Here is a 24956-nt window from a genome sequence, read left to right on the forward strand (position 1 = left end):
CTTGTCTGCAGACAACAGCACTTTGCAGTATAAAGAATGGCCAGTAGGTGAATCCCACTGAAACAGTTCATGGAACAAGAGTGTCACAGCAATTGGCAATGCCTGTCCTAGCAGACTTTTGTACTTCAGAGGCTGAACTACATCCACCCCCAATTTCACCTCAACTTGTCAACCACGGTTGCTGCAAGAGTTGTTCCCAAGGCCAAGAAAGGAGGAGTATGAATGCTGGGTTTAATAATATTAACACTTGTCTCCAGACACTGACAATGTTAAGGTCTGGGAAAGAGGAATACAGATTCCAACAACTTGTGCATACTTTCTGTATGAACTATTTCTTATAAATATTATAATAAGTTGTAAACAATACACCTACTCACATACTACACACATAACATCTGGCAGACAATATCTGAAAGAGAATTTGTTCCAGTAGGAGTCATTTATATCATAGAGCTCTGCCTTCAAATAACATTTCTCTACCCAAAAATCCTGCCTGAATGAGCAGATTTTTAATTCTGAGTTTTATGTTTTCTGGCAGTTGAATTTCTGTCTCCAGCCACAGAAAAGAGGTAGTACTGCCACATTGTGACACCATTAAGTGTTTTGGGTTTTTCTACATCTGTTAGTTGACCCTCCATTACTCCAATTAATTCCTGTCCAGCTGTAGGCAAAGGTTAATTTAAGAGATTAGTGACTTTCTAGTTCACATAAAATCATTTACCATGAATGGCCAGGAAGAACAGTGACACCTGATAAAACATCTTAGGACCCAAAATTCTTAAAGGTAACCAGGCCAGATTTTTCAAAAACATATTGACTGCAGGGATGATTAATTACATCAGGACTTTTCAAGCTCTGGACTAGGCTCTTTTATAGGAAACTAACTACTTTTAAAGATTCTTGCCCCTTCCCCCACACTCTTCATATAGCCTTTACTTAAATGGTAAATAACAGAAACTAATGTTTCAACTTACGTTTCTCTTTTGCATTGGTTTTCTCGAAACTTAGAGATCTGACTTTTGCTTGATGAATTGGACAACAATAGACCTTGTCACAAAGCAAAATGTCACAGAAATTCACTTCAGGGATCCTGCTGATGGGTTGCGTGCTCTGAGAAATTGTGCTTTCCCCCTGCAATGCTAAAGGAAAAAAAAAAAAAGACAGTTCTTTCACTAGTGCTGTGTGTTGATTGGCATCTTATAATAGCGCAGAAACTGAAGGCCTGTTATGTGTATGCAGACCAGCAGAGATACAGTACCTGCTGTAGTGGGAGGGGGAGAGAGTAGAACAGAACTTGAGGTACTGCTGCTGAAGAAAAAGAAAAACAATTTATTAAGAAATGGACATCAGAGTTGTGGACCAAAATAGATTGGTCCACAATCAATTACTAATTCTAATTCACTAACATAATTTAACTACTTGCCTGTAAATCAGATGCTTTTCAAAATGTCTGTCATGAATGCTAAGTAAATATAAGGTTGATATTGTCAAAGCACTGTAGAAAAAGAATTAATTCTGTAGATTCACATCCATCTTTTATGTAACATAACATTAGTACCTTACAACACCTTGTCCAAATGTAGTAATGTAAGAGTTAACCATCTGTTCTAGTGGGAAAAATTATGACTGAATTTAATGGCGTTTACATCAGACACTTGTATACAGTATTGTATTCATATACTTGTATATATGCATATACACATATTCTTGTATTCAACACAAAATACAGTCAGTTTTCCACTGTAAATATAATCACGACACCAGTTCAAAGCACTCAGTTCACAGAGAGACTGTAAGCCACAGGTTTTTGGACTAGAAAAGGAAAACGGCCATCTCAAGTCCAGCACACACTTTCCTTTCCACAAGTCTAATGTCACAAGTTAAACTTTCAGAGTCACAGGACTGCCCACCACACTGGGAACAAGTCCAGCTTCATTTCACACAACAGAATCACTCTGTACATCAGAAATGGTACTTCAGCACAGAACGATTCCATAAAACATGCAGTCTCATGAGCCTGGCCTTGCACCTGTAGCATGAGCCATCAAAATACATTCGAGGTGCACCATACATCGTGACATGCACAGAGATTAGTTGTGTGTGCACCACAAGTATCTCACTTTTCTAAAACGATTTCAACTTTACTGTTTACTATCACCAGGCTTATTCACTCTTAATTTTAATACATTGTGTTCTTTGAGTAGGAAGGGTGAGAAGTAGAAAAAAATTGCAATCTTCTTCCTGATGAGAAAAGTAGAAAGGAGACAGGAGAAACAAGCCAAGTGGTTGATAATTAACTGTTACCATAGTGCCATAATAGCAATCAAAGCTATTATGGTCACACGGAAAATCTTCATGGAGCAAGACTCTTTTGACTTTGACAAACAGACCTAGAAAAAAAAATGTTTCATTAATTTAAGTGGCACATAACTAAGCTACTACTAGTAGAGTAAGAAATACTACACTAGTCTGACTTTAAGGTAACTTTGTTTCTTTCAGAGGAACCATACAAGTCATCCTTATAACATCTAAAAAGAAAACCTTAAGCAATGAAAGGCTTCCTAAAACTGGGAGTGTGCTGCACACTGTTGGTAGTCTGGGGACACAAACATTACACAGGAAGAAAGGATGGGTAAAAATAACAGCTCCTTCTCTTTTCTTCCTGCCATTTTTTATACTCTTGAAGTATTTAAAAATCAGACTAAGAACTCAGTAAGCATTGTCCAGAACTAAAAGATGAGCAGCTTTCAGTATATTCCCAGACCATGATAAACCTCGGCTGGTCTAAATACATAAGAATCACACTTTTCAAACAAATAGGATGATCTTAGACGATGGAGCAATTGACTGTCCTTATGGAATGAAGAACATTTTACCGATTATTTTGTCTTCCTCTTTGGCACTGGCAAATGCAAGGTAGGCAAAAGAGTGTTGGTCAACATATATTCCCTAACTCATTCAATTCCTGCCAGGATATGGGCAAGAGGAAGCCATTCAGCAATAGCAACAACCCTCTATCCAGGTCTTAACCACCTAAAAGACAGCACTATGTGGTACAAAACAGGCAATGCTAACTTCAAACCACAGTGAAAGGAAGGAAGGAAGCTGAGGAACAATTATCCACTGCACTGCACTGCACCTTGTGAGCACACCTACAGGCTCAACAATTCTGTCCTGTTGGTCTCCTTCACACTATTACGCGGCATGGAACTACTCTCACACACACATGTATAGGCAAGAAGTAGAACTGCCTTGTATGTGTTTTCTATCTCAGTACAGCTAGTTGAGCCTGACACTAAATAATTCAAGCTAAGGAATTTGATTCTCAGTTTAGAAACATGAAAGCTTTCACCAATACTTCAGCACTTACAAAAACTCTCTCATAGGCATATTCCATATATTTAATTTCACTCACCTTGCTGGATTTTAGCCGGACTGATTTTTTTGATGGCAAAAGACTAGTAGCTCGACTATACCTGCTGTAAGAGACAAGATGTCTTTAACATTCAAATGTTTCAGCAACTAATAAATGAAAAAGAGACATTTCAGTAGGGTGTTAATGTCACTTGCTTTTGCAATTTTAACATTTAAAAAGAGAAAGGCAGAAGTGTCAGCAGATTCATTTTCAAGAACAAAGGCCTCCAGTTACCTCATTCAGGTGAATGATATTAAATGCTATATTTGATTTCAAAGAAGACTTGGGGAAATTGTTTAGAAATAAGAAATGCTCATCACTTCCACTGAGGCACTAATGAAGATCCTTTCTTGCAGAAGAAGCTCTGCAAATTTATCTTAGCGGCAATTTCCAAGTTCCAGGGCTGTAAATGGACATAATCTGTCCTTGCTTTATGCAACTGAAGCAATTACAAAAATGACTGCGATTTAACAGTCATTTCAAATATTAATTTTGTCAGTGAGGTAAAACATATGAGAAATTCACATTTTTTGCATAACTTAAATGCTGGAAATGAGCTGAATTCCACTGTTCAAGCAAAATCTGTTTTCACTTCTACCACAGAGACCACTTTACCAATTTCTCAACTAACTATCAGAGAACATTTCTGACGGAAGTACCTCACTTTGCTCTCTTCACTGACTGTTGACTTTAAACTGCTCATCCGTTTCAGCCTGGACAGTTTCCTATTCCACTGTTCTAACTCTTCTATTCTTACTTCAAGATTGTTTGTTAGTTTACAAAGCTGCTTTACAGCACCAACATTCTCCATAAAGAGCTGATCCTGAGAAGAAAAACAAGGACAAAAGAAGATACAGTATATTCATCAATCAGATGTAACAAGCAGGAATGAGTACAGAATTCACCTATGTAAGGATACACTGAATATTTAAAATGCAAATGCAAGTTATCTCACTGTAAATGGGACACACTTATGACTATAAAACCCTTTTGCTAGATTGTAAAAATTGTTTATGTTCAATTTGCAGTAAATTGAAAATTAGGACTTGCAGTAAAATTTAAAGAAGCTAAAAGGCTTTGTAGACCAAGAATTTAAACTATATTTTACAGTCATCCTGTATTGAATTTTAAACCTTAACACTGTCACAGCAGGCATCTACTATTTGATTTGTAGTGCTGCAGCTGAACACAGATTTCAGAATCCCTTAGCACAACGTACATCCAGGTATCTACCTACAGGATTGACTAACCTGTCTTAGACAAGCCAGAGTTTCTATCCATGTTGTACATATAACCTGAATCATACAGGAATCAGTGAGACAGGGAAAGATCCAAACCAGAGATCAAGCAGTGATGGCATAATATTTTGTCCTCCCTTTCAACCTCTCCAGACTCTTACAGGAGTCCTGTAAATTCTAATACCATGATTAGCTCTGCACCTAACACAGTTTAGTCACCCTCCATTTACTCCTTCTGAATATTTTACCCAGGAAAAGCCTTCTGTTCTTCTACCCCCTGCTTATCATCTAGGTATCGATCTGCTGTTGGAGAAGCCCTCAATACAACCATCCAGGTAATGAGTATTTTACCCACTTCTGAGCCAAAAATGATCACTGATCCACTGCAGGAGCTCAGTAACAGCATATTTTCTTTGCTGTGTTTGAAAGAATGGCTTTCTTATACTAACAGACAACCAGACTGATGCCATTAAATCTTGGACGAAGCTATTACTGCAGTTAATATCGCTAAGTGTTCCAGTCTAGTCAAGTCATGCAGAAATAAGGCAAAAGCAGAGTTTTGCCTTTCACATTGTAAATGCCATGCCCACCTTTCTTTTACAGGTGACTGCATTCCACAGAAACAGATAGTATTTTGTATAAACAGAACCAGAGCACAGATATTGGTGGTAAGTTGCAAACTTCAGTACCGTCAGAAGACCAACAGCCTGTTTAACTAAAAAGTGACTTCAAAATAACCTCCTGTGCCTAGAACTGTGAAATCATTCATACGGTCACTTGTCCTCATATCAATGATATGTAGCAGCTGCCCTTTCCATTCTCTTCAAATCATGCATGAATCTCTTCTAGGTGACTTCAACTAGCTGAGAAAACGGATGATCTGGCAAAATCCCCATTCTTTGGGAAAAAAGGACTGATTAGAGTTTTACTGCCTCACTGAAGAAGAAGTAGTAAGCATAGTGAAATTGAGAAGAAAGATTCTTGCCCCAAAACAGCAGATTTCCACACAGTTGAGACATATCTCTAGAAAATAGCAGAGCCTGGTTCAAATGCATCATGCAGTCAATTAATTTTACAGGGTTGGACAGCTCCAAAAAGGTAGTTGACAAAGAGACACAACCAAACCAGCCAATAACCTGCTTATCTGGAACAAAACATGGAATGTGAGGTAACAAAGTTCAAGGCTTCATCACCTTCCTAACTGAAAGCAAGGATATGAAGCACTGCCCATTTACTATTCAAGGTGCTGAGCTATTCTGGCATTGGGAGCCCCAGACATTAAAGCAGATGTTCCACCTGGACATCAGATGTTCCAAATCTCTGAATTCAATACACATCTTAAACTGTTAAACACAGATCTGTTCTGCCCCTGTCACCCCAAAGCTCATGGAACTGACCTTCATATGCTCTGCCACAGTTGTTAGGAGAAATAGCAGAGAGCACAGATTTACCTCACTGTATTAAAACAATGTCAAAGTGTTTGTGAAGGGATCCCAGACCTAGCCAATTTGTCAAGAAAATGCTAAGCAGCAAATAAGCCATTGCTGTAACAACTCATTCCTGCTTGGGCCACATCCACAACAGAATCACACCCTGCAGGGTGCAGTAGGCTTTCTCCATTTCCTAGGTCACATCCCTGGAAGACATCTTGGCAAGCACTGTCCAGAGACCCAAACTACTGAGGAGAAAGGGAACACAATGGGCCCAAAAGGCAGTGCTTACAGATGGTATTTTGTGTGATATTTCAGCAAAGAGAGATATAAATCAGAAGCTCAACTGTCGAACTTGACTACCTCGCAGTAGTTTGGGGGGGACTCAAAAACACAAATGATGCTGCAGCTGCCAGACAATGAACCAGGAAGGGCTAAATGGCAACATAAACCTAGTGGCACTTTCTAACACCAATGCTCTTCTGTGAGCATTTAGAAATCAGTTACAGGCTGGACCCCTGACCAAGCACAGCAAATTTTCTAAATGTCTCCTTTTCAACAGTATCTCTAAAAAGTGCTCTTTCCACAGCTTTACTCAAGGTGTCTCATTCATGCTTTCTTTATATGGAATACAGCCTAGCAGATTTAACCTATGAATTTAACTTATTTGTAGCCTATCATACAAGTGAAATGCAGTATTTTTAATAGGTATTTTCTCCAAGTTTGGTGGTATAAAGCCATGTTTTCTACAGAATAATGAAAGAATGCATGATTATAATGAATAAAGGATTGTGTTCATTACATCATCCAGGTCAGACTCTTCCCAGTATCAGCTGTAAGCAGGAAAAAGCTGGGAAGTGGTCCTTGACCTGCAGTGAGCCAGCGCACAACAGAGGGACTGCTCTGATCAATGTTTTGGACAAGTCATGTGACTGGACTCTGTGACTGACAGTCCCTTCCAGTCCTATTTCTACAGGAAAAGGAGGGGAAGAGAGTACACTAGACTAAGGCATTATTTCCAACCTATGAGCATGGTAATTACCTCGTGTGCCATAAACATCTTCTAGTATATGGTTTTGAAGATATAATAAGGATTTCAGATGGCAAAAAAAACCTTCCCACAGCACACACAGAGAAAGCATTTGTATTTGGTATGAAGAGATTACACCAGGATTAGAGCAAGGAAGTTTTTGTTTAACAAACACAATGCCATCATTGCTTAATTCACTTCTGGAACACTTAATTAACTTAAACACAAAAGAATGTTTTGGAGTCCCACTTGTTGGACCAATGCTATGAAATCGCTATCCACCTTTATTCAGCAAAATTAGTTATTTTCCTTTTCTCTTTTGTTGTATGTTTATTTATAATTATAATGAGATTTTAATAGAAATAGATTTGTCATTCAAAAATTCAGCCATTTACTAATGCCTGGTGGTTCATTCTTTCTCACTGATTTGCCAAACACAATTTTTGTAAATACAGGTGGAGGCCTACAGCTTTGTATAAAGCATAGTGTGTGTTTATAGCTCCATACACGAAAAGAACAGTCTAAATACACACATCTGCTTTCTCTCTCAAGACCATACCTTGTCAACCATGAGGAACTTCTCTATTTTTTCTCCATCATCACAAGCAACATCTCCAACTTCTCTAACAGCTTGAGGTAAAAGCTCCTTCACTTCCTGGGCTATTATGCCTGTTCACAAGATAACAGAAACTAAAGTCAGGAAACACACGGCGTGCTGTTGACCATAGTTGTGTGCTTTGAGTTGCCCATCCTAAAAGCTACAGGTAGGGCCAAACACAATCTAGAATTTCTCTGTGGTAGGAAAATCTACGATTTCACTTTTATTTTTTCCATTCCACAGAAAACAAAAAGCTTTAGAATTACCTTTTCTCTGCAATAAGAACAAAATTGATTGTGATCACATACTTCATTCTCATTAAACCTCTGGAAAAATAACCTCCTATCTTTAAAAATCAAAACAGAAGTTGGAAAATTACCAGAAATACTTAATTCTGGCATTTTTAGATCACAAGAGATACACAGCAGAATGTGCAATTGTGATATCCTAAGAAATGAGGATGAAATAGCAGGGTGTTAAAAGGCACTATGGCACAATGAACAACAGTGGAAGTTAGCGAAAAATGGGAACAGAGCTGACCCAATACCTGTTTCGTGGGTATTTTTAATTCCCATAACAGATGCAAATTCAGGCTTGTAGTCATACTCCACCAGCCTCATTTGTGTAATTCTTCTCAACTGCTCATTCGTATCGACCTAGTTGGACAAATACCGAGATTCACGTGTTGAAACACTAAGAATGTCATGGCATCTAGGACATCACTTAGATAGCAACACACCTGCCACGGTCACTTGGCCAGTCTTCACAGCAAAAAATATGGACAATCTTCCCACTCCCCATCAGCAGAGTGCTGTTTGTATTTGTATTGCCAGTTACCCTTCAGCCTGACAACTCCCATTTACACAGGTATCCCCAGCTTCTACGGACAGCCTCTTCCAAAGTCCACAGGCAATGGCTCTACAGAGCCCAGTGATACATCTGGTTTCTTTAGGCCAGCATTTCAGCACACCCAGGATAAAGAAGCTGCTTCATGTGTCACAACAATGATCCACACATGTGCTGTGGTGCAAACGTAAATGCCCTAAATACTCCACAGCCCTTACCTCCCGGATATTCTGTTTTGCTCGGCTGTCAGATGGATGCATGACTCTGCCCATAACTTTTGCATTTCCGCAGACAACCAGAGCTTCATCTGGTGCATCTGTGTTAATTCCTACTCGACCGTGATAGACTATCGTCTCTGGAACATGTCCTCGCTGCCACAGTACATCACTGTCATTCTCAAACTGCCCTGGGTTAGATGCCTAGAAGGAAAACTCATGTTTAAATATATAGTATAGCGTAGATGTACTATTGCTTATTCCATTAGAAATTCAGGAAAAATTAAATGCCAAATCTTTAATATTTAAATTGTATTCAAGAGCTTTACTAACACATCAACAAAAAAAAATCCCAAGTGGAGTTACTTCTAAGTGTTTCTGCTCACACAGTATTGGTCTCATTGCTTGAATTCTACTTTATTATCACCTTAAGCTAAACTGTCGTGTCCAAGCTTTCCAAACTTTAACTTTGACATTATGTCACATAATCGTTCTTTGTTTATCAGAAAACTTTAGTTGAGGCTGGAAATCAGAAAAGAGCAAACAAGGCACAGATTAAACACATGTGGTTCATAAGATCCTCTGTAACATTTTAAACTGACTCATCATAAATTACACGTCAAGGAAACAGGTCTTTCAAAGAACACCTATAAAACAACTGAGTATGTATAATTAGAAAAGGCATTTGATGTCAATAACTAATTTTATTTTTTAAAAAAACTTTGAATTCAGGCTTTAAAATTAAACTCTGAACAAAAGTATGATCACAATAAAAAGTTCAGACTTGCTTAAAGAAGCTAGGCTTTCACAAGGCTCCACCATCTACAAGGCACTTATCACTGTTTGTCACAATGAGAGCATGATCTGATATGCCTGATAACCACTATGCAGCTGGTAGTTTTGTTATGTTATGTTTTTTGAGTGTATAAAGGGCCAGAACATGAGTTGCTTTCCCTCGCAGTGTGTTTGCACAGCTTTGCCACTTTAAGGTTGCCAGTGGCTGGCTCACTGTACCCTGCCACTGAAGCTCTGTCAGACATCTGGAAAATTACTTTTTTTTCTTTCCTGCTTTCCTGTTGATATTTTCATCACTTCAAATCACAGTCTCCTGATTCTTCTGCTATTCTGCCTTTGTTTTTCTTTGTCTGGAATAGTAGCCATGTTTGCAAAATCTCATTCCCTGGATTTCTATTAAAAAACTGTCTCACACCCATCAAAGAAGCTATCTTCATTGAAATTTCAGAAGATTCTAACATTAAAAATGGTAGAAAAATGTACATTTCTAAATCTTACATAAAAATATATAATCAAATTTAAAAAAACAAAACAAAACAAAAAAACCCAAAACACCAATAATGCCAAGGATGAGTCAAATGTGAAAATTTAACAGCTTTCCCAAATTAGTAAAGCGATTATATTGGTAACACTGCTAGATGCAGAAAGAGAAATTAAGACAAAAGCAGAATTGTGGAAATTAATAGACAGGAAAGAAAAATAATTAAATATGCAGGAATGATAGAAACACCATGCTTCAGTGTCCTGAAATAAAAGAACTCACAGCAATGGCCAGAATGATAAAACTCCTCAGCAGAGCAGAAAACTACTGAACTCCAAAGACTGTCTTCAAAGTCCTTTCACAGCTCCATCCAAAAAGGAGCTCTCGGCCATATTGCCCTCCAGAAACCTAACCATAACTGCAGGAAGAGGGTTAATGGCACAAGAAGACACAAAGTTATGGCCCAGATGAAAAAAAGAGCCAGGACTGAAACCATCTGAAAGCCCTCATCTTCCTTTGGAAACCCCTGTGCAACACCACACATACGAGGGATTTGCACTTTTGCTCTCTCCAAACCCAAATGCTTAAACCAGGCTGTAATTATAAGGTCAGGAAGACAATGTGCCACTCAAAAGGACCTGAGCAATAGCCTACAAAAAATTATGCTAGGACTAAAAGTTTTTGACGGACCTCAACTTTCTTTAGGAGCTCCTTCCCAGCCCCATTTAATACACTAGAGCTCTTGGTCTTACTTGACTTTATAACAAAATGCTAAGCCTTTTCTTCACCGTAAGTCAAAGACTGGAAAGACTCTGTGAAAGCAAGCAGCAGCTCCCCGATCAGCCCACGCAAAAAAGTTCACTGGGCTGCAACCTTCTAGAGGCCCTTTGCAGCCCCACCTCATGACACCTACGCATTTCCTATTTTTCTGAGCCCTAAACATGACCTTCACCCTAGAAATAACCATAACCCTAGGCTATGCCCACTTCAGACATTAACCACCTGCTACTGGTCACATGAAAAAAGGGCCAGGACTCTGCTTTTGGTAGTCTCCACCTTCCCTTAGCAGTCCCCCTTGCAACCCTACTCATGCTGGGGCTCTACGCTTTCACTCTCTCCTAACCCCAACCCTCCATAGCTCCTGTCACAATAGAGCTCTAAGATTTTTCTCCCTTCCAAGTCTAACCCTAACTGTAGGCTAAAGCTGAGTACTAAAAGGAAAACTTTATATGGATCAGGGGATTGAAAAGTAATGAGGAAGAGTCATGAAGAAGAGAGACCAAGTCTTCTTTTTTCTATTTTGAAACCTATATTATAACCACAAAATTAAGAGCTGAGACACTCTGGAAACACAATGGAAATGGGCAGCTAGGAGTCTTAATTCTCCTATTGTTGCTTTAACTTCTTTCCTTGCATTTTTTTTTCTTTCTCATCCTCCTTTGCAAATGAAGCATCTAGCCAATGAAAGCATTTACCAAATTCTGGACAAATGCAGGAAATTGTTTCACCTCAAAGAAAAAACAAACTGGAAAAATCAACATATTTGGTATTGGAATTCACAACAACCTTTCCTTAAAATTCTTCTAAAGCTCCACTTTTAAAATCCCTATAAATAAAAAAATAACAACATACTCATACAATATGAAACTGTACATTTTTTCCTCAATCTTTCTGAGCTAGTGGTAACTTTTATGCCCAAGAATCATCCCCCCATAGTCTCCTGTGAATATCAAAACAATAAATACTTTTCACATGAAAGCAATATACATTTTGTACCTACCCTCACAATGATCTTTTCAGAGACATTTGCAGACAGTAGGTAGAATTGGTCCTGAGAGACAGCATACAGTCCAACTACCAGCATGAAGTATCTAATTTGAAATTGATTTAATGAAGACAATAAATTGAAATAATGTCTTCTCACAGAAAAAAAAATGTTTTAAATACAACTGCTATTATTGATACATAAAAAGACATCCAGCATGGTTTTTTAAATGCATTTATGTTACAATACAAAAGAAAAAGGATTTCCCTTGCTCTGAAGTAATATGCTATCGCAATCCCAACAATCACTGAAAATGAACAAAGATTATAGTAATTTTGAAAAATTTGAGAAATGAAGACTCAAAGGTGAAAACTCTTCCTTCCCCAGAAGAAAATGATCATTATCTGGTCTCTTGGCTTACTGATTTAATCAGCCATCATTGTGGCCATGATTTCCTGAAACGATCTCTAACCACGAGGATACTTTCTTTTACTTTCATATTATTCTGTGGCTCTAGAAGAGAGGCCTTTAAGCAGATACCAAGTATCACAAAATTTGAAATAAAATCACAGATTGGGCAACACTGAGATTTTTCACAAGCATCATTTCCATTCTAAAGTAGACCTCCTTTTTCCACTTCACACACAGGCCAATTAACTACAGCAATACCTCTGGTCAGGATTAGGTTTCCCCTTTTTTCTCATATTATTTGCTGTTGTTTCACTGAAATGCAACCTTCCCAGTGTTATTTTAGTTATCTGGTCCCCTGGCAGATCAACTCTAAAATAGAAAAGGAAACAAGATTGGGCAAATAAGCATTTGGAGATCTACCTGGCTTATGCCAGATTTCCTCAAACTCATTAAAACAGTTCTGAGAAAAACTGGCAAATGAAAAAAACAGAGGAACCCCAGTAAAAATGCAGTAATGCTGGTTTATAAAAATGCATTAAAAACACAGTGACTATGTCAAGGAGATAAAGAAGATATAGCACCAGCAATGGGAAACTGTTTTTAGTAAGAGTCTTGTGTTTCTTGGTCTGTTTATACAGTCTTGAACGTAATAAAACTGTATGTGTTCCATATGATGGGTATTTGTTGCTTGCCAATGTTAACATTGCTTGTTGTTGGATCTGAATGCCCACATTAAAATCAATAAATTTTACTGCTTCTCCTTTTTTTTTCACCTGCACCTAATTTGTATGTCTGGAAGTATAACATATACACCTATGTCTCAAATACATACTGGCAATGCTCCTGTAAGTGATAAATACTGTGAATAAAATGTTTGCATGGAGAAAACCACAGTCCACTGAACAGTCATCCATGAAAAAATGTACACACACCCAGAATCTATTCATCAGTATGCAAAAGGAAGAAGAATGCCATGATAGAGGTAATTTAGTGAAAATTGAGCTCTTCTCCCAAGATCAAAGTTCATTTTTGTAGATAATATATTCCAGCCTTTATCCCAGCACTGTCTTGTCAAACTTGACACTGTCTTATCTTTTTGTTTTAAGGCTTATTTAATTATTTACAAAGAACAGAACAGCTCCAACAGAAGACACTTGTGCCAAAAGAACAAACATTTATTCTGCCAATGAGTTAAGATGCAGAATAGCAGAGTTCCAGGGAGAAGGTTCACCTAAGTTTCTAGCAGAGGCACTCTCCTTTAAAAGCACTTGCAAATACATCTCATGCCTATGTAGAACAGGAACATTACTGACATTTTTTAAGATGAGAAATGCATCTGCCCTACAGCTCTAAACACCATACAATAGTGTTGCTAGCTAAATATAAAATATTTTGGATAGGCATACTTAAGCACAGTTGCAAAGCTGCTAAAAATTTTCCTTCATGGAGGGAGACCAGGTATATACTACTACTGTGATTCTGTGTGCACAGCCAGAATGGAATTTGGATAAAGAGCAGAAAACTGGTTCAGAGCTACTATGCTTCCAGGAAACTACTACATCACATTCCAGATCAATCACGTATTGAAATAAAATGGAATAATTTTCTCAAAATTCTTACTTAACAGGATAGAAAGTTTTTTTGCTTCGATCTGACTGAGACTGTTCAATAGCAATTGTTTGATTTGGAGCTTCCACCTATAAAGAAAAAAGAATTTTCAAAAATCACAAGAATATTAATTTGTCAAACACATAAAATTTTAAATAGAAATTAATAGGCAAATTGTGTCTGAAACATGAAATCTCTTTCATTTCTCATGGAATTACATAGAAATTAACATAGGAATTATCTCCTGATCAACTGACACCTGACAGCTAGTCTGAAGACCCAAATCTTTCTATAGATGAAATTTTAAAGGGGAAAAAAAAAAAGAAAGGAAAAGTCATGCATTAATTTGCAAAAGAAAAAATCCTTTCTGAATCTAGACTGTTATTGGCTCATTCTATTCCAAAGCATAAATGTAGATATTTAACCTATGCAAGGTAGCTCCACAAGTTATTTTAATTTAATTTTCTGTACCTTTCTGGAATGGTACCAAGCAGCACTTTGCTTCAGGTAGCAGTAATATTCACTAATTTATTCTGCATTAGAATGCATTAAGCAAATCTGGTAGTAACCACCTTGTAAAACAGCTACATGGATTTTTTTGAAATCACTGAATTTTGGTAGTAAGTAAAAAACCTCATAAAATCTTTCAGAAAGATTAAAATTTCTTACTACTTCTGTATATGCAAGCGTATGGACCTATATTGGCTGCAAAGAATTTGGTTCTTAAAATGAAAATTGGAAGTCTGGTAAGAGGAAATGAGGAAATTTTATTGGTTTTCTTCATGTTAACTGTTCAGGAAAGGTAGATTTGATTCTTTTCTTTGCTTTGTAATTTTTTTTAACACATCTTTTTAACCAATGGGTAGACTGGCTACCTACACACCAGCTGACATCCTTGCACTGCCCACAGAGGGAACAAAATTTCAGACAAAGAGAGGGAAGTCAGTGAAACCATGACAAACAGGCAAACATGATATCTTTCAGCATATAGCAGCACAAGCATCCATAAAACATCACTATTTTTTGCAAAGAGTTCCACACAGAAGCCACTAGCAACTTAAAAGAGTTCTTTTTTCAGTTCTGAGTCAAAAATTACTAAGAAGAGTTCATTTCAATTATTTACCTCATTTTATGGATAATCACATACAAACTTATTAAAAGTCACAAAGAGGAGAAATACTTGCCTTTATTCCAAAAGCTTTCAAGTAAAACTTTTCTATTGGTTTCCCCCCCAGCTGAGTTTTGACATATTTTGGATGTCCAGTGATTCTAATATGGACTGTGATTTGGAAATGATTCTTCTTCTGGCACACAAAGGCATCATCTGTTGTTGAAAAATTAAATCCTTTATCTGTGACAATGTGATATCCTACAGCAGGTCTACAAAAACAGTAAGAAAGAGTAGCAACTTTAAGAACTGGCATATTTGAGTGACATCTTGAGCTGTATTTTTCATGTGGTCTGAAAAATCCATCTGAGTTTTACTGACAGAATGGGAGCCAAAATACATCTTTACAATCACCGGTTCTAGCAGTATTCTCTTCTTAGCCTCTCAGAGGTGTAAAAATGAAAATGCACATAAAATGTACTCTAATTCTACTCTGACACAAGAAATGTTTGGAAACCAGAGGTGGTTAGGGTTACATAATCCTCACTGACAAATCTGCTATAAAGGAACTCTGTGCACCTAAAAGCACAACCAAACCTTTTAGTGTATTCAAGCATTCATTATAACATTGCTATAAAAACCAGAGCTGAATGAGTGCTACAGACAACAATGTGCTAATGAGCCAGCAAGGCTCCCTAGTTTATTCCTGAATTCCCACACCAAGTGCTTCTGCAGAAGCTTCTGGGATTCAAATAAGGCTTTACTGAAGCTACAAGAAAAGCTAACGATACAGACTTTCTGGCAGATGACTATAAAACTCTCCTTTATAATATTGTCCATCCTATCCTCACTAAGGAAAACCTATTCTATTTATTCAAAAGCCTAATTTGTCACCCAAAGAGTATTCTGTCCTTATGATTCAGAGCAAACAAAGAAAGTTATCAAAAGATCTTTCTAAATGAGACAGTGAATTCACCATCCCAACGATGTTTCCAGTCGTCTGATTTAAGTGATGGATAATTCTGAAATAGGACTATGTGGCAAGGTTCTCTTACACGGACATTGACTTTTCTTGCTAATGAAAGTTTGATAATGATGATCTCATCTGATGCTACTGACAACCTCTCATTAACACAATTACTGAAGATGGCTTTTCAGAACTCATACATTTGTTTGCTCATTATTAGTTGGAAAAATCAAAATATACAGATTGTACAAGAAATGTATAGATGTTATTATATTTTTATAAATTATGAACCAAAGGCCCCTTTCAAACAATCACTGATTATCTGGGACAGGGAATAAAGAGAAAAATACTTTGTAACTGCTTCAAAACTACTAAGTCATATGTTAATTCATATTTAAATTATAATGAAGCGTCTACCATCTCCTCAAACCACCATTATTAAAGGAGCAAAACTTCAGTTTCTCCCTACAACTGATAATTCTTTTTATTGATGTAGGAAGTGTGTGTATTTCATAGTAGAAAAAGGAGTAATTTTTCAGATTTAGGTGTGAAGACAGTTCATTAGCTGATATTCTTAAAGCAATTTCAGAGTATTTCCTTACACACAGGCAAGCAGATTTAGAAGCAAAAGTACAAATTGCCATTTCTCCAAGTTGAATTGTTTGGGACAATAACTCCCAAAAGGAATTTCATATCATTTTCTGAGTACGCCATTTACAGTAACTAGGAGCAAATACTAATTTTGATCTGATCGTACACAGAATGGTCAGTCTTACCAAGCAGTACAGTAAAACTTGGAAGAACAATTAGGTAGCAAGGACTATCCCTGTCACACAAGCATCCCTACTAAAAATACACTTCAAATTCCTCTTTCTATTTAGAATTTGGGTCTTCAGTCAACATCTTTGGAACACAGTCCCACCAATCACAATAGTAATGGGGCAAGGTGCTACAAAGTGCCAAGCAGACACAATGCAGGTCATAATTAACAGTAGAGTAACCTTTTCTAATGAATCTACCTCAGCTAACAGCATTTTGTTGTAAAAATGAAATAATCAAAAAGTTAAAATATTGGATTAATAAAATGGAAAATAAAAATTAACCTGAGAAATGCCCTTAGAGCGGACACAGCAATTCTGAGGTACAGGACCAATCCATCTACACTGAGCAGTGATAAGCACATGACTCTTTTGAGGCTAACAGAATACAGGATCACCACTCAGAAAATCGGTGCACCATGCTGCAATTATAGTGCATCTTGGAAAAAGGCACCACCATTGACCTCACTTAAAAGCAACACTATCTTCCTCTGCAAATAATACCTCAATCTCCTTCCACAGTAATGGCAACAGTACATGTATTTGGATGCTTTAATGCTCAGCATCACATTCTTCTTTGTCGACATCGGCCATGAAGAAATGTAGGTCTGGAATTTCAGTTTTAAGTGTATGGGAACCAACAAGTGATTGGGTAGTGGCAGGAGAGCAATCTCCCACCATCAGCTCACAGCTCTCTCATGTAGTTGTGGATTGAAAGTGTAACAGGAGTTGGAAGCCACTTTTATCTAGAGCAACAACTCACATCACAAACACAGCTGGAGGTTTCTTGGCCCATCCAGCTCCTAAAGAGTAGAAAGGTGTGGACACTGAGCTGTCTCTTGTCATGTCAAGACCTTAGCAGAAGGGTTGTGTGGGACACAGTAAGATGTGTATTGCCCCTGTCACGCTGTGCACAAATGTCAGTGTGCAGCATTGACACTGATACACTCCAAACTCCCGTGAGTGCTTTTAGAAGTTGAGCTAGAGGAAAATTAAAATTTACTATACTACTTAAGTCCTGTGGAGACAGCGACAAATTGTTTGCACCAATCCTAGGGAATAAACCAGACAATTCAGAAGGGATTTTGTTGTAAGGGATCATTCACATGGAGAAAATGGAGAAAACCGGGGATGTGAGGTGACCTTGGAATGACCTTTGCAAGATCATGTGCCAAAAAAAAATTATTTACAGTTCTGATTTATACAGGAAAACTCTAAATCTTTGACTAAACAGTTGCACATCATATATATATATGTCTATAGTTATTAAGACTTAGGTTACATGTGCCTAGAAGTACTTCAGGTATCTTCTATTTCCATTTTTCTTTAAAGCTTTAGGCCATTAGAGGGAAAGGTGCCATATGCTCAGTAAATACTTGCCCCAATGTTCTTGACAAAAGAAACAAAAATGAGCAGATATTTAAAGTTAAATTAATTTTTCTTTTTCCCCTAAACCCCTGAAGGGAAATCAGAAAAAAACGGCATGAATTTGAACCAGTGTTTAAAATTCTGCTTATCTGATACATTTGCAGATTCATATTCCATCATGCCTGATATACCTCCTTCTCCAGTCTTATTTTCAGTAAGAACAAGGGATGCAAAAAGTATCATTTATTCCTACAAAGCTACAATACCAGAAGAAAAAACAATAAATCACTTTTTCCAAGTGCAAATATCAGTGCTTACAGTTTTTCATAATTAGAGTTAAATAAGCTGTTCCACTGAGAAATTTGATATGGTTGCCATGTTAGAGCTTGACAGCATTTTTCCAAAGCTGCATTCTGTCCATCACTGTCATATTCTCGCACTTCAGCTGCACAGTCCTTAACAGTTGCTGTAGAGAGATAGTGACAATTCAGTTATTAGTTTTGTCACTAGCCAAAAATCCTGCATAAACATTTTTATAAATATATTTACATATATACATACATATAAAGCAAAAATATATTGCATATATATGTAAATCTGATTGTCCTTTGCAGTTATTCCAGAAGGTTGTGTTATATTCCCTTGACCTAGAAAACAAATTTTTCAGCTTTCCTAATTTGCAAAATATTACGTAAGTAGCACTTCCTATTTTTATTTTCTCCAAAAGAATGGATAGTTTCCATTGGGAAAACAAAAATATTAACAAATAAAGCAACCTAAGCATTTTACTGTAAAGCTACAACACTGCAAGAAGCAATTAAACAAAATAATTACATGTTTCCCATTCTCTCTACTACAGGTTTAAACGGAATATACTCCAACTCACTGCAACAGGTACTTTGTTCCCGAGTAGGAGGCACAGTTTTCCAATAGCAAGCACATTCATCACTACCTCTGGTTGACTAGTTAATGCTTTCTGAGGTATTACACATTTTATGAAGACAGAGGAGAATGTCATAAGAGAGACAGGTTAATGGAGTACAGTAAGGACAGAAGAAAATATGTCATTGAACATATAAGCTAAGATCCATCCACAGCCAGAGACAGCACAATAAGACAGAGCCTACAGAATCACTTCAGGTCCAAGCTTCATTTGCAATTCCCTACATCTGACATAAGCAGAATGAAAATATAAGAAAAAACCCACAGTAAGGAAATTCACATCTCACTTCTAAATGATCTTTTTTCCAATAACACAAGTGTCAGTGCAATTTTATTAAGAGTGACTCCCAGGGAAAGCATATTTCAAAGCTCTGTCTTTACATATTAAAACCAGCAATAGCAATTTTAGGTACAGAAGTGTCTTCTCATCCTCTCTTTCCAGCAGTGGTAGACTTAGAGGACCAGTCCCAATCAAGCAACACTGATCAAATAAAAGATACCAAAGGAAAAGTAACTTCGTAAATCCAGTTGCTACTCATTAAAAGTAGTCTAAAAGACTGATTTAATGCTGAAAAATAACTTGCTCTGAAAAAATAACAAGCAACTCTCGGATTTTCCACTAACAGACAAGGGTGAAATTCCTCAGATAAACTGTTCATTACAAACTGTTCAATCACAGAGAGCCTCACTTCACAGAAGCTGATCCATTTCTGTATGTGTCTGATAAGCTTTTTTCTACCAATTGGTATAAGCTTAGCATTTTTATCTTGATAAAACAACAAACCAATTAATTTGAGGAAGGTGTGGGGAAGAACACCCAGCTTTTACCAAGCTTCCGCATGGCTACACTTTGTAGAAAAAATATGGAGTCAAGATGATAAAGGGATACTGCAACCTGTTAAGTTGACCCAAGATGGTTTCTTTGCCCAGTCAATTCAGCACCAAACAAAGTCAGCAGAGTATGGTATCATTCGTGTTCTGCAAGCTCACACATGGAGAAGGGCAGAATATTTTGTCCAGAAAGTCTTCATGAAACACAAACCTCTAACACTTCCCTCTTCACCAAATATAAATAGGTCCTGGTTTTCAAAAACACTGAAAAGGTAAATTCCTCCAAACCTTGTAGTGGAGTACAGATTGTTAATATCACCACCTTTTCAGAGCCAGAAGTCACTGTATTCTTAAATGTCTATGGCATGAAACATTACATTTCATCTTCACACAGTTGCTTACCTTGTCTGGAGTCCTGAGACAAGACTGGAGAATCAGTGGCATCTCCCAGTAATTGTGAAAGCTTCCTCTTTTTGCCTGATGCTGCAGAAATACTTTTTAAAAAACACACATTGCATTACTCATAAGTTTAAATAGAGATCTTGTAGAATCATAACAAGAGAACACCCAACTATCCCATTCTAACTGTATTGTCACCCAAATTCTAGTTTGTCTGGGGCAGGTGAGTGTTGTTGGCTTTTTAAAACTGAATTATGCAATTTTTCCTTCCAAAACACAAACTACTTTATTTTTTTTATTTCATATGAATAGAGAAGTTTATCTATTTTCAAAAATTTACACAGTGCATGTTTTATTGTTTCATGAAATTTGTATTAAAATCACAGCTTTATCTTGAATAACTGTGCTGCACTGAGCACAAACTCACTTTCCTTCTTATACAGAAAACATAGTAGTGGTTAAACTAATGCATTAATGAAGAGATCTCAAGGGGCAACTACTAGGTAACTGTTTTCCCCTTTTCCAGAAAGTGAGGTTTCAAAAAATACTCCTTTGTGCTAAGGGAAAAAGGCTTATTCTTAAGTTTTGATATTATAAAATGTAAACTAGAATATCCTAACAGATGGTCACTCATTCTGAATGGGGAAAAACCAAGCCAAACTCCGTGTCTCAGGACCAGTACACATTCAAACTGGGGTGCAAACACGAGTAGAAGAAAAGCCTACCCACCACATTAATTCTTATTCTTTTCCTGGGTTTGTTCAAAAGTTCCATATTTGGTCAAGAAGTATTTTGTATCTTAAGTTCCAATAATCAAAGTATTCCCTCAAAAAATAATATGATTTTGACTAACTGGCATCTTCTACTGGAAAACAAAGAAACACAAATAGCTCCGCTGATAAACCCAGGCCCAGCTTCCTTCACCCACATCTAACACATAATTGAGCTCTGTACAGAAACGGAGACAGGGTCAGAGCATCTGCAAGCCCAGGACTAACACTGATGAATTCACGTTTCTCTCCCAACAACCAGAGAGGCCCCTCCAGCATGCATCAGTCAATTAATTCTTACTAGGTGTCATGGTTGGATGCTTCCACTACCCAGTGTATTTTAAATAATTAAGCACCCACAACACGCTAGTGGGTGAATATAGCAGATGGTATATGAATACCATTTCACTTGCTTACACAGATATGACAATTCTTTTTCTCTCGTGCCACTTGTCAGAACACCTACAAGATCCTTATGGACAAATCCCTGCAAAATACCTGAATAATCAGTTATGATGCACCTGGTGATCTCTCTCTAGCCTTGTAACGTTTTCAAAATTGAAATCCATTCCTACTTCCAATCTGAACTTCAATCAAGATTTTTAAAGAACCCTCAACAACAACTGTGTCAAAAATGTCTAAACACTGCCATCCTGTGGAAAATGTTACACCCACGGGAATTTTACACGTCTTAAACCATGTCTTCTACCAGATCTACCTTTTTTTTTGTATGTGTCTTGTCCTTTGCATAAAAGCTTTATCATTTACCCAGAAATATGAGGTGCACTCGACTGAAGGTATGAAGAATTAAAACTCAAACTGCTGGACGATGTAGAATTATTCCAAGGAGTCACAGCATTTTCTGTTTTCAGGCAGCAGCCTTGGGGGATGGTGGAGGGATGCCCACTGGCACTGGGGTCTGAGTAAGTGTCCATGAACCTGCAGGGAAGCTTGCTGGGTGCCACAGCAGACGGGCATGGGAGTGGAGGCTGCAGCCCACCGGGCCACACAGTGTCATACCACGGGGCTACAAGAAGTAAACAGAGAAGAAAGTAAGAACAAGGAGCTGGAGACATTATTATGAGCTTGGGAGAGGCTGAATTCATGTGACCTACTCTGGAGCTGTGGCGGAGAACACAGTTCTGATCCAGAGTCCGGTGGGGAGTCTGGCAACTGGCTTTGCCTAGGGACAAAAAAGAGACTTTAATTTTTACTGTTAGGAGACAGGAAGGACAAGCACAAAGCAATGCAGAAAGTAGCTGAAGGGGGGTCACCAGGCTACTGACGAGGGTCTTCAGTAAACTTTGCTCATCATGGTTGCTGCCCCTTCTCACAGGAGCAAGGGCACTTACATTTCATCAGACCCTCTCCTATGGCCCTCCACCTCTTCCCCATGCAGAGAGGCCCCACTTCTACCAGCTCTTGCCCAAACCCCCCTCCATGACCCACAGACTTCAATTCTCCTCCCTTCCTGTGAACTGTTCTTCTTTACCTCTGTGTACACCAGCAACTTCAAATGCACAGAGTTCACAAGGGCTTTAAACCCATTCTCTCTAGACTACAGGTTAAAGATCTGTACCATCTTCATCCACTAGCCAATTTCTTAATACCTTAGTTTGGCCTCAGCGTTCTCAGTCTCTGTCGGATGCTAACAGGTCCCATTTTAGCACCTTGCTCACCACAAGTGCCAGCCCAAGTGCAGAGGAAAGCAGGGGCTGCCTCATAGGTGGGAAGCACACTTGCCCAGCTTGAACCAAGGCAAATTAATTCTATATATTGCAATTGCATTCTATTCTACCTAATTCTACCAAAAAGATCCAGAAGCTTAACATGGGGTTTCCATGGGTGACAAGCTACCTTCTAGCATGTCAGTCCTACAGTCTTCCAGTTCTGGAAGAACATAGCAGGACCAAATAATTACTATCTTCTATACCTAAATCACAAAAGAACTGAAAATAAAAAGTACTAACAGGTCTATCCCAACAGCCTCCTCAAAAACAAGCCAAACCAAAAAAAAAACCCGCCCTCATTCCTCATAGAAGACAAGCCATTCAGCCGTGTTTTAACCCAAACACCATTGCTGACCGGCTATTTATTTAAACCTGAGTTTATCACCGGGGAGAATCTCGACGCCTTGCTAAAACCTGACTAAAGACCAACTCGCAAGAGTGCCCCGGGCAGGGTCCGGGCAGCGGCGGCCGCACGTCCGCGCTGTGGGAAACGGCCATGACCGGCCCGCGGCCCCTCGCGCGCCAGAGCCGCAGCCAGCCAATCAGCGGCGCCCCGCTCCCGCGGCAGCGCTCCGCCCCTCAGCCAGCCAGCCAATCAGCGGCGCCCTGCTCCCGCGGCAGCGCTCCGCCCCTCAGCCAGACAGCCAATCAGAGGCGCTCTGCTCCCGCGGCAGCGCTCCGCCCCTCAGCCAGCCAGCCAATCAGCGGCGCCCCGGGAGAGCGCCAGAACCGCTGAGGGAGGCGGGTGCCCCTCCCGAGGCTGCGGCCCGGGACGCGCCATGCTGCGGCGGGAGCCCCCCGAGGGGACTGCGGGCCGTGAGCGACACACGCCGGAGCCGGGGACAAACGAGTAAAGAACGAGGAGAGAGGAGAAGCCGTTACGCACCGCCCCACCCCCCTCCCCAGCGGCAGTGGGAGGGACCGAGTGTGGGGCGCAGCGGCTGCAAGGGGAGTAGGAAGGAGGGAGAAGCGCCCCGTTTAAATTGAGCCTCGAAGAGGTGGAGGGAGGAATAGTGTTTCCCTAAATGGTTAACTGTTTATATTCTCTCTTTCTCAATATACGAGTCAGTGATCAAAAGTTTGTGTTAACAAAGTAAAAATTTCTTGAGTCTAGGCTCTCATGCCCACGACAAGGGCTGCTCACGCAGGGCAGATCCACACAGCACCCCATGTAGCACTGTGGTCCAGCAGCTCCCACGTCACCTGTCATGAGAGCACCTCCTGAGCAACGCTGCGCCGAGCCAAATTCAGGCAGAGACAGGCTGCTTTCCTCTGTGGAGTGACATGAGCAAGAGGATCATCTCCCGCTTCACATCCTGTGAACTGGAAAGCAGGGCCACCTCCGCAACAGCTCGGGGTTGTGGGCAGTCAGCACTGCACTCAGGAGGAACGCCCTTGGCACCCGGTGTGAGGCAAGGCCCTGCGCGGCACCGCACCTTCAAACCCCGGTGGGAGCATGACAGGTGCAGAGGCACAGGGTGGCAGGGAAGGGGAAGGCGGTGATGCTCCAACAGTCATTACGAGAGCTGGGGACTGGAGGCACGACAGAGGAATCCTGGCTGGGAGCCAAGAAATTCCATGTGATCTGCAGACACATCCTTGCCAAATCCCACAGGCAAGCAGGAGAGATTTATGTTTTAACACCTCTCCTTGGAGAGGTCATCATGGAAAGCCAAACAATTTAAGTGTGTTCTGTGATTTTTAGTGTTCACCCTTTTCTGTTACTCAAAACAGGTAAATCTCTGAAAACATGACCTCTCCTGATTCCTTTCTAAAGGACTGCAAACACACTGCTCTGTACAAGAACATGCCAGCCCATATTTTACTGTGCAGCTTCCTCCTGATTTTCAGGCAGGGAGTGTTTCCTTGTGTACAACTGACACTAAGAGCTTTGCTCTCAACTTGTTTCCAACAGCTCAGCACATTCACATGCCTGAGGCTTGAAAGAAGGTTCATTATTTATTCTTTGGTACATATGCTTGATGATATTGTATTATATCTCCCTGGGATACTCTGTTTTGCTTTTACACTTACAGTGCTTATCACAGAATCATCAAGGTTGAAAAGGACCTTGAAGATCATCTAGTTCAACCATGAACCTAGCACTGACAGTTCCCAATACGCCATATCCCTCAGCAATATGTCGACCCAACTCTTAATCACCTCCTGGGATGGGGATGCCACCACTGCC

At 39.2% G+C, this 24956-nt stretch overlaps 1 protein-coding gene across 1 annotated transcript in view; it reads right to left on the bottom strand.

The window, feature by feature from the left end:
* The window catches only part of MYRFL (myelin regulatory factor like), a 49140-nt gene that overhangs the window by 12998 nt on the left and 11186 nt on the right, over nucleotides 1-24956 (bottom strand). The window contains 18 exon segments of the mRNA XM_074901519.1: nucleotides 363-372; nucleotides 971-1139; nucleotides 1259-1305; nucleotides 1424-1495; nucleotides 2305-2390; nucleotides 3416-3479; nucleotides 4075-4238; nucleotides 7673-7782; nucleotides 8259-8367; nucleotides 8776-8976; nucleotides 11829-11919; nucleotides 12483-12593; nucleotides 13845-13921; nucleotides 15017-15212; nucleotides 18412-18559; nucleotides 20269-20360; nucleotides 21804-22062; nucleotides 22151-22218. Of these exon segments, the coding sequence (XP_074757620.1) occupies nucleotides 363-372; nucleotides 971-1139; nucleotides 1259-1305; nucleotides 1424-1495; nucleotides 2305-2390; nucleotides 3416-3479; nucleotides 4075-4238; nucleotides 7673-7782; nucleotides 8259-8367; nucleotides 8776-8976; nucleotides 11829-11919; nucleotides 12483-12593; nucleotides 13845-13921; nucleotides 15017-15212; nucleotides 18412-18559; nucleotides 20269-20360; nucleotides 21804-22062; nucleotides 22151-22218 (2074 nt within the window).

This window comes from Athene noctua, chromosome 3, assembly GCF_965140245.1.
Source record: "Athene noctua chromosome 3, bAthNoc1.hap1.1, whole genome shotgun sequence".
Taxonomy (NCBI): Eukaryota; Metazoa; Chordata; class Aves; order Strigiformes; family Strigidae; genus Athene; species Athene noctua.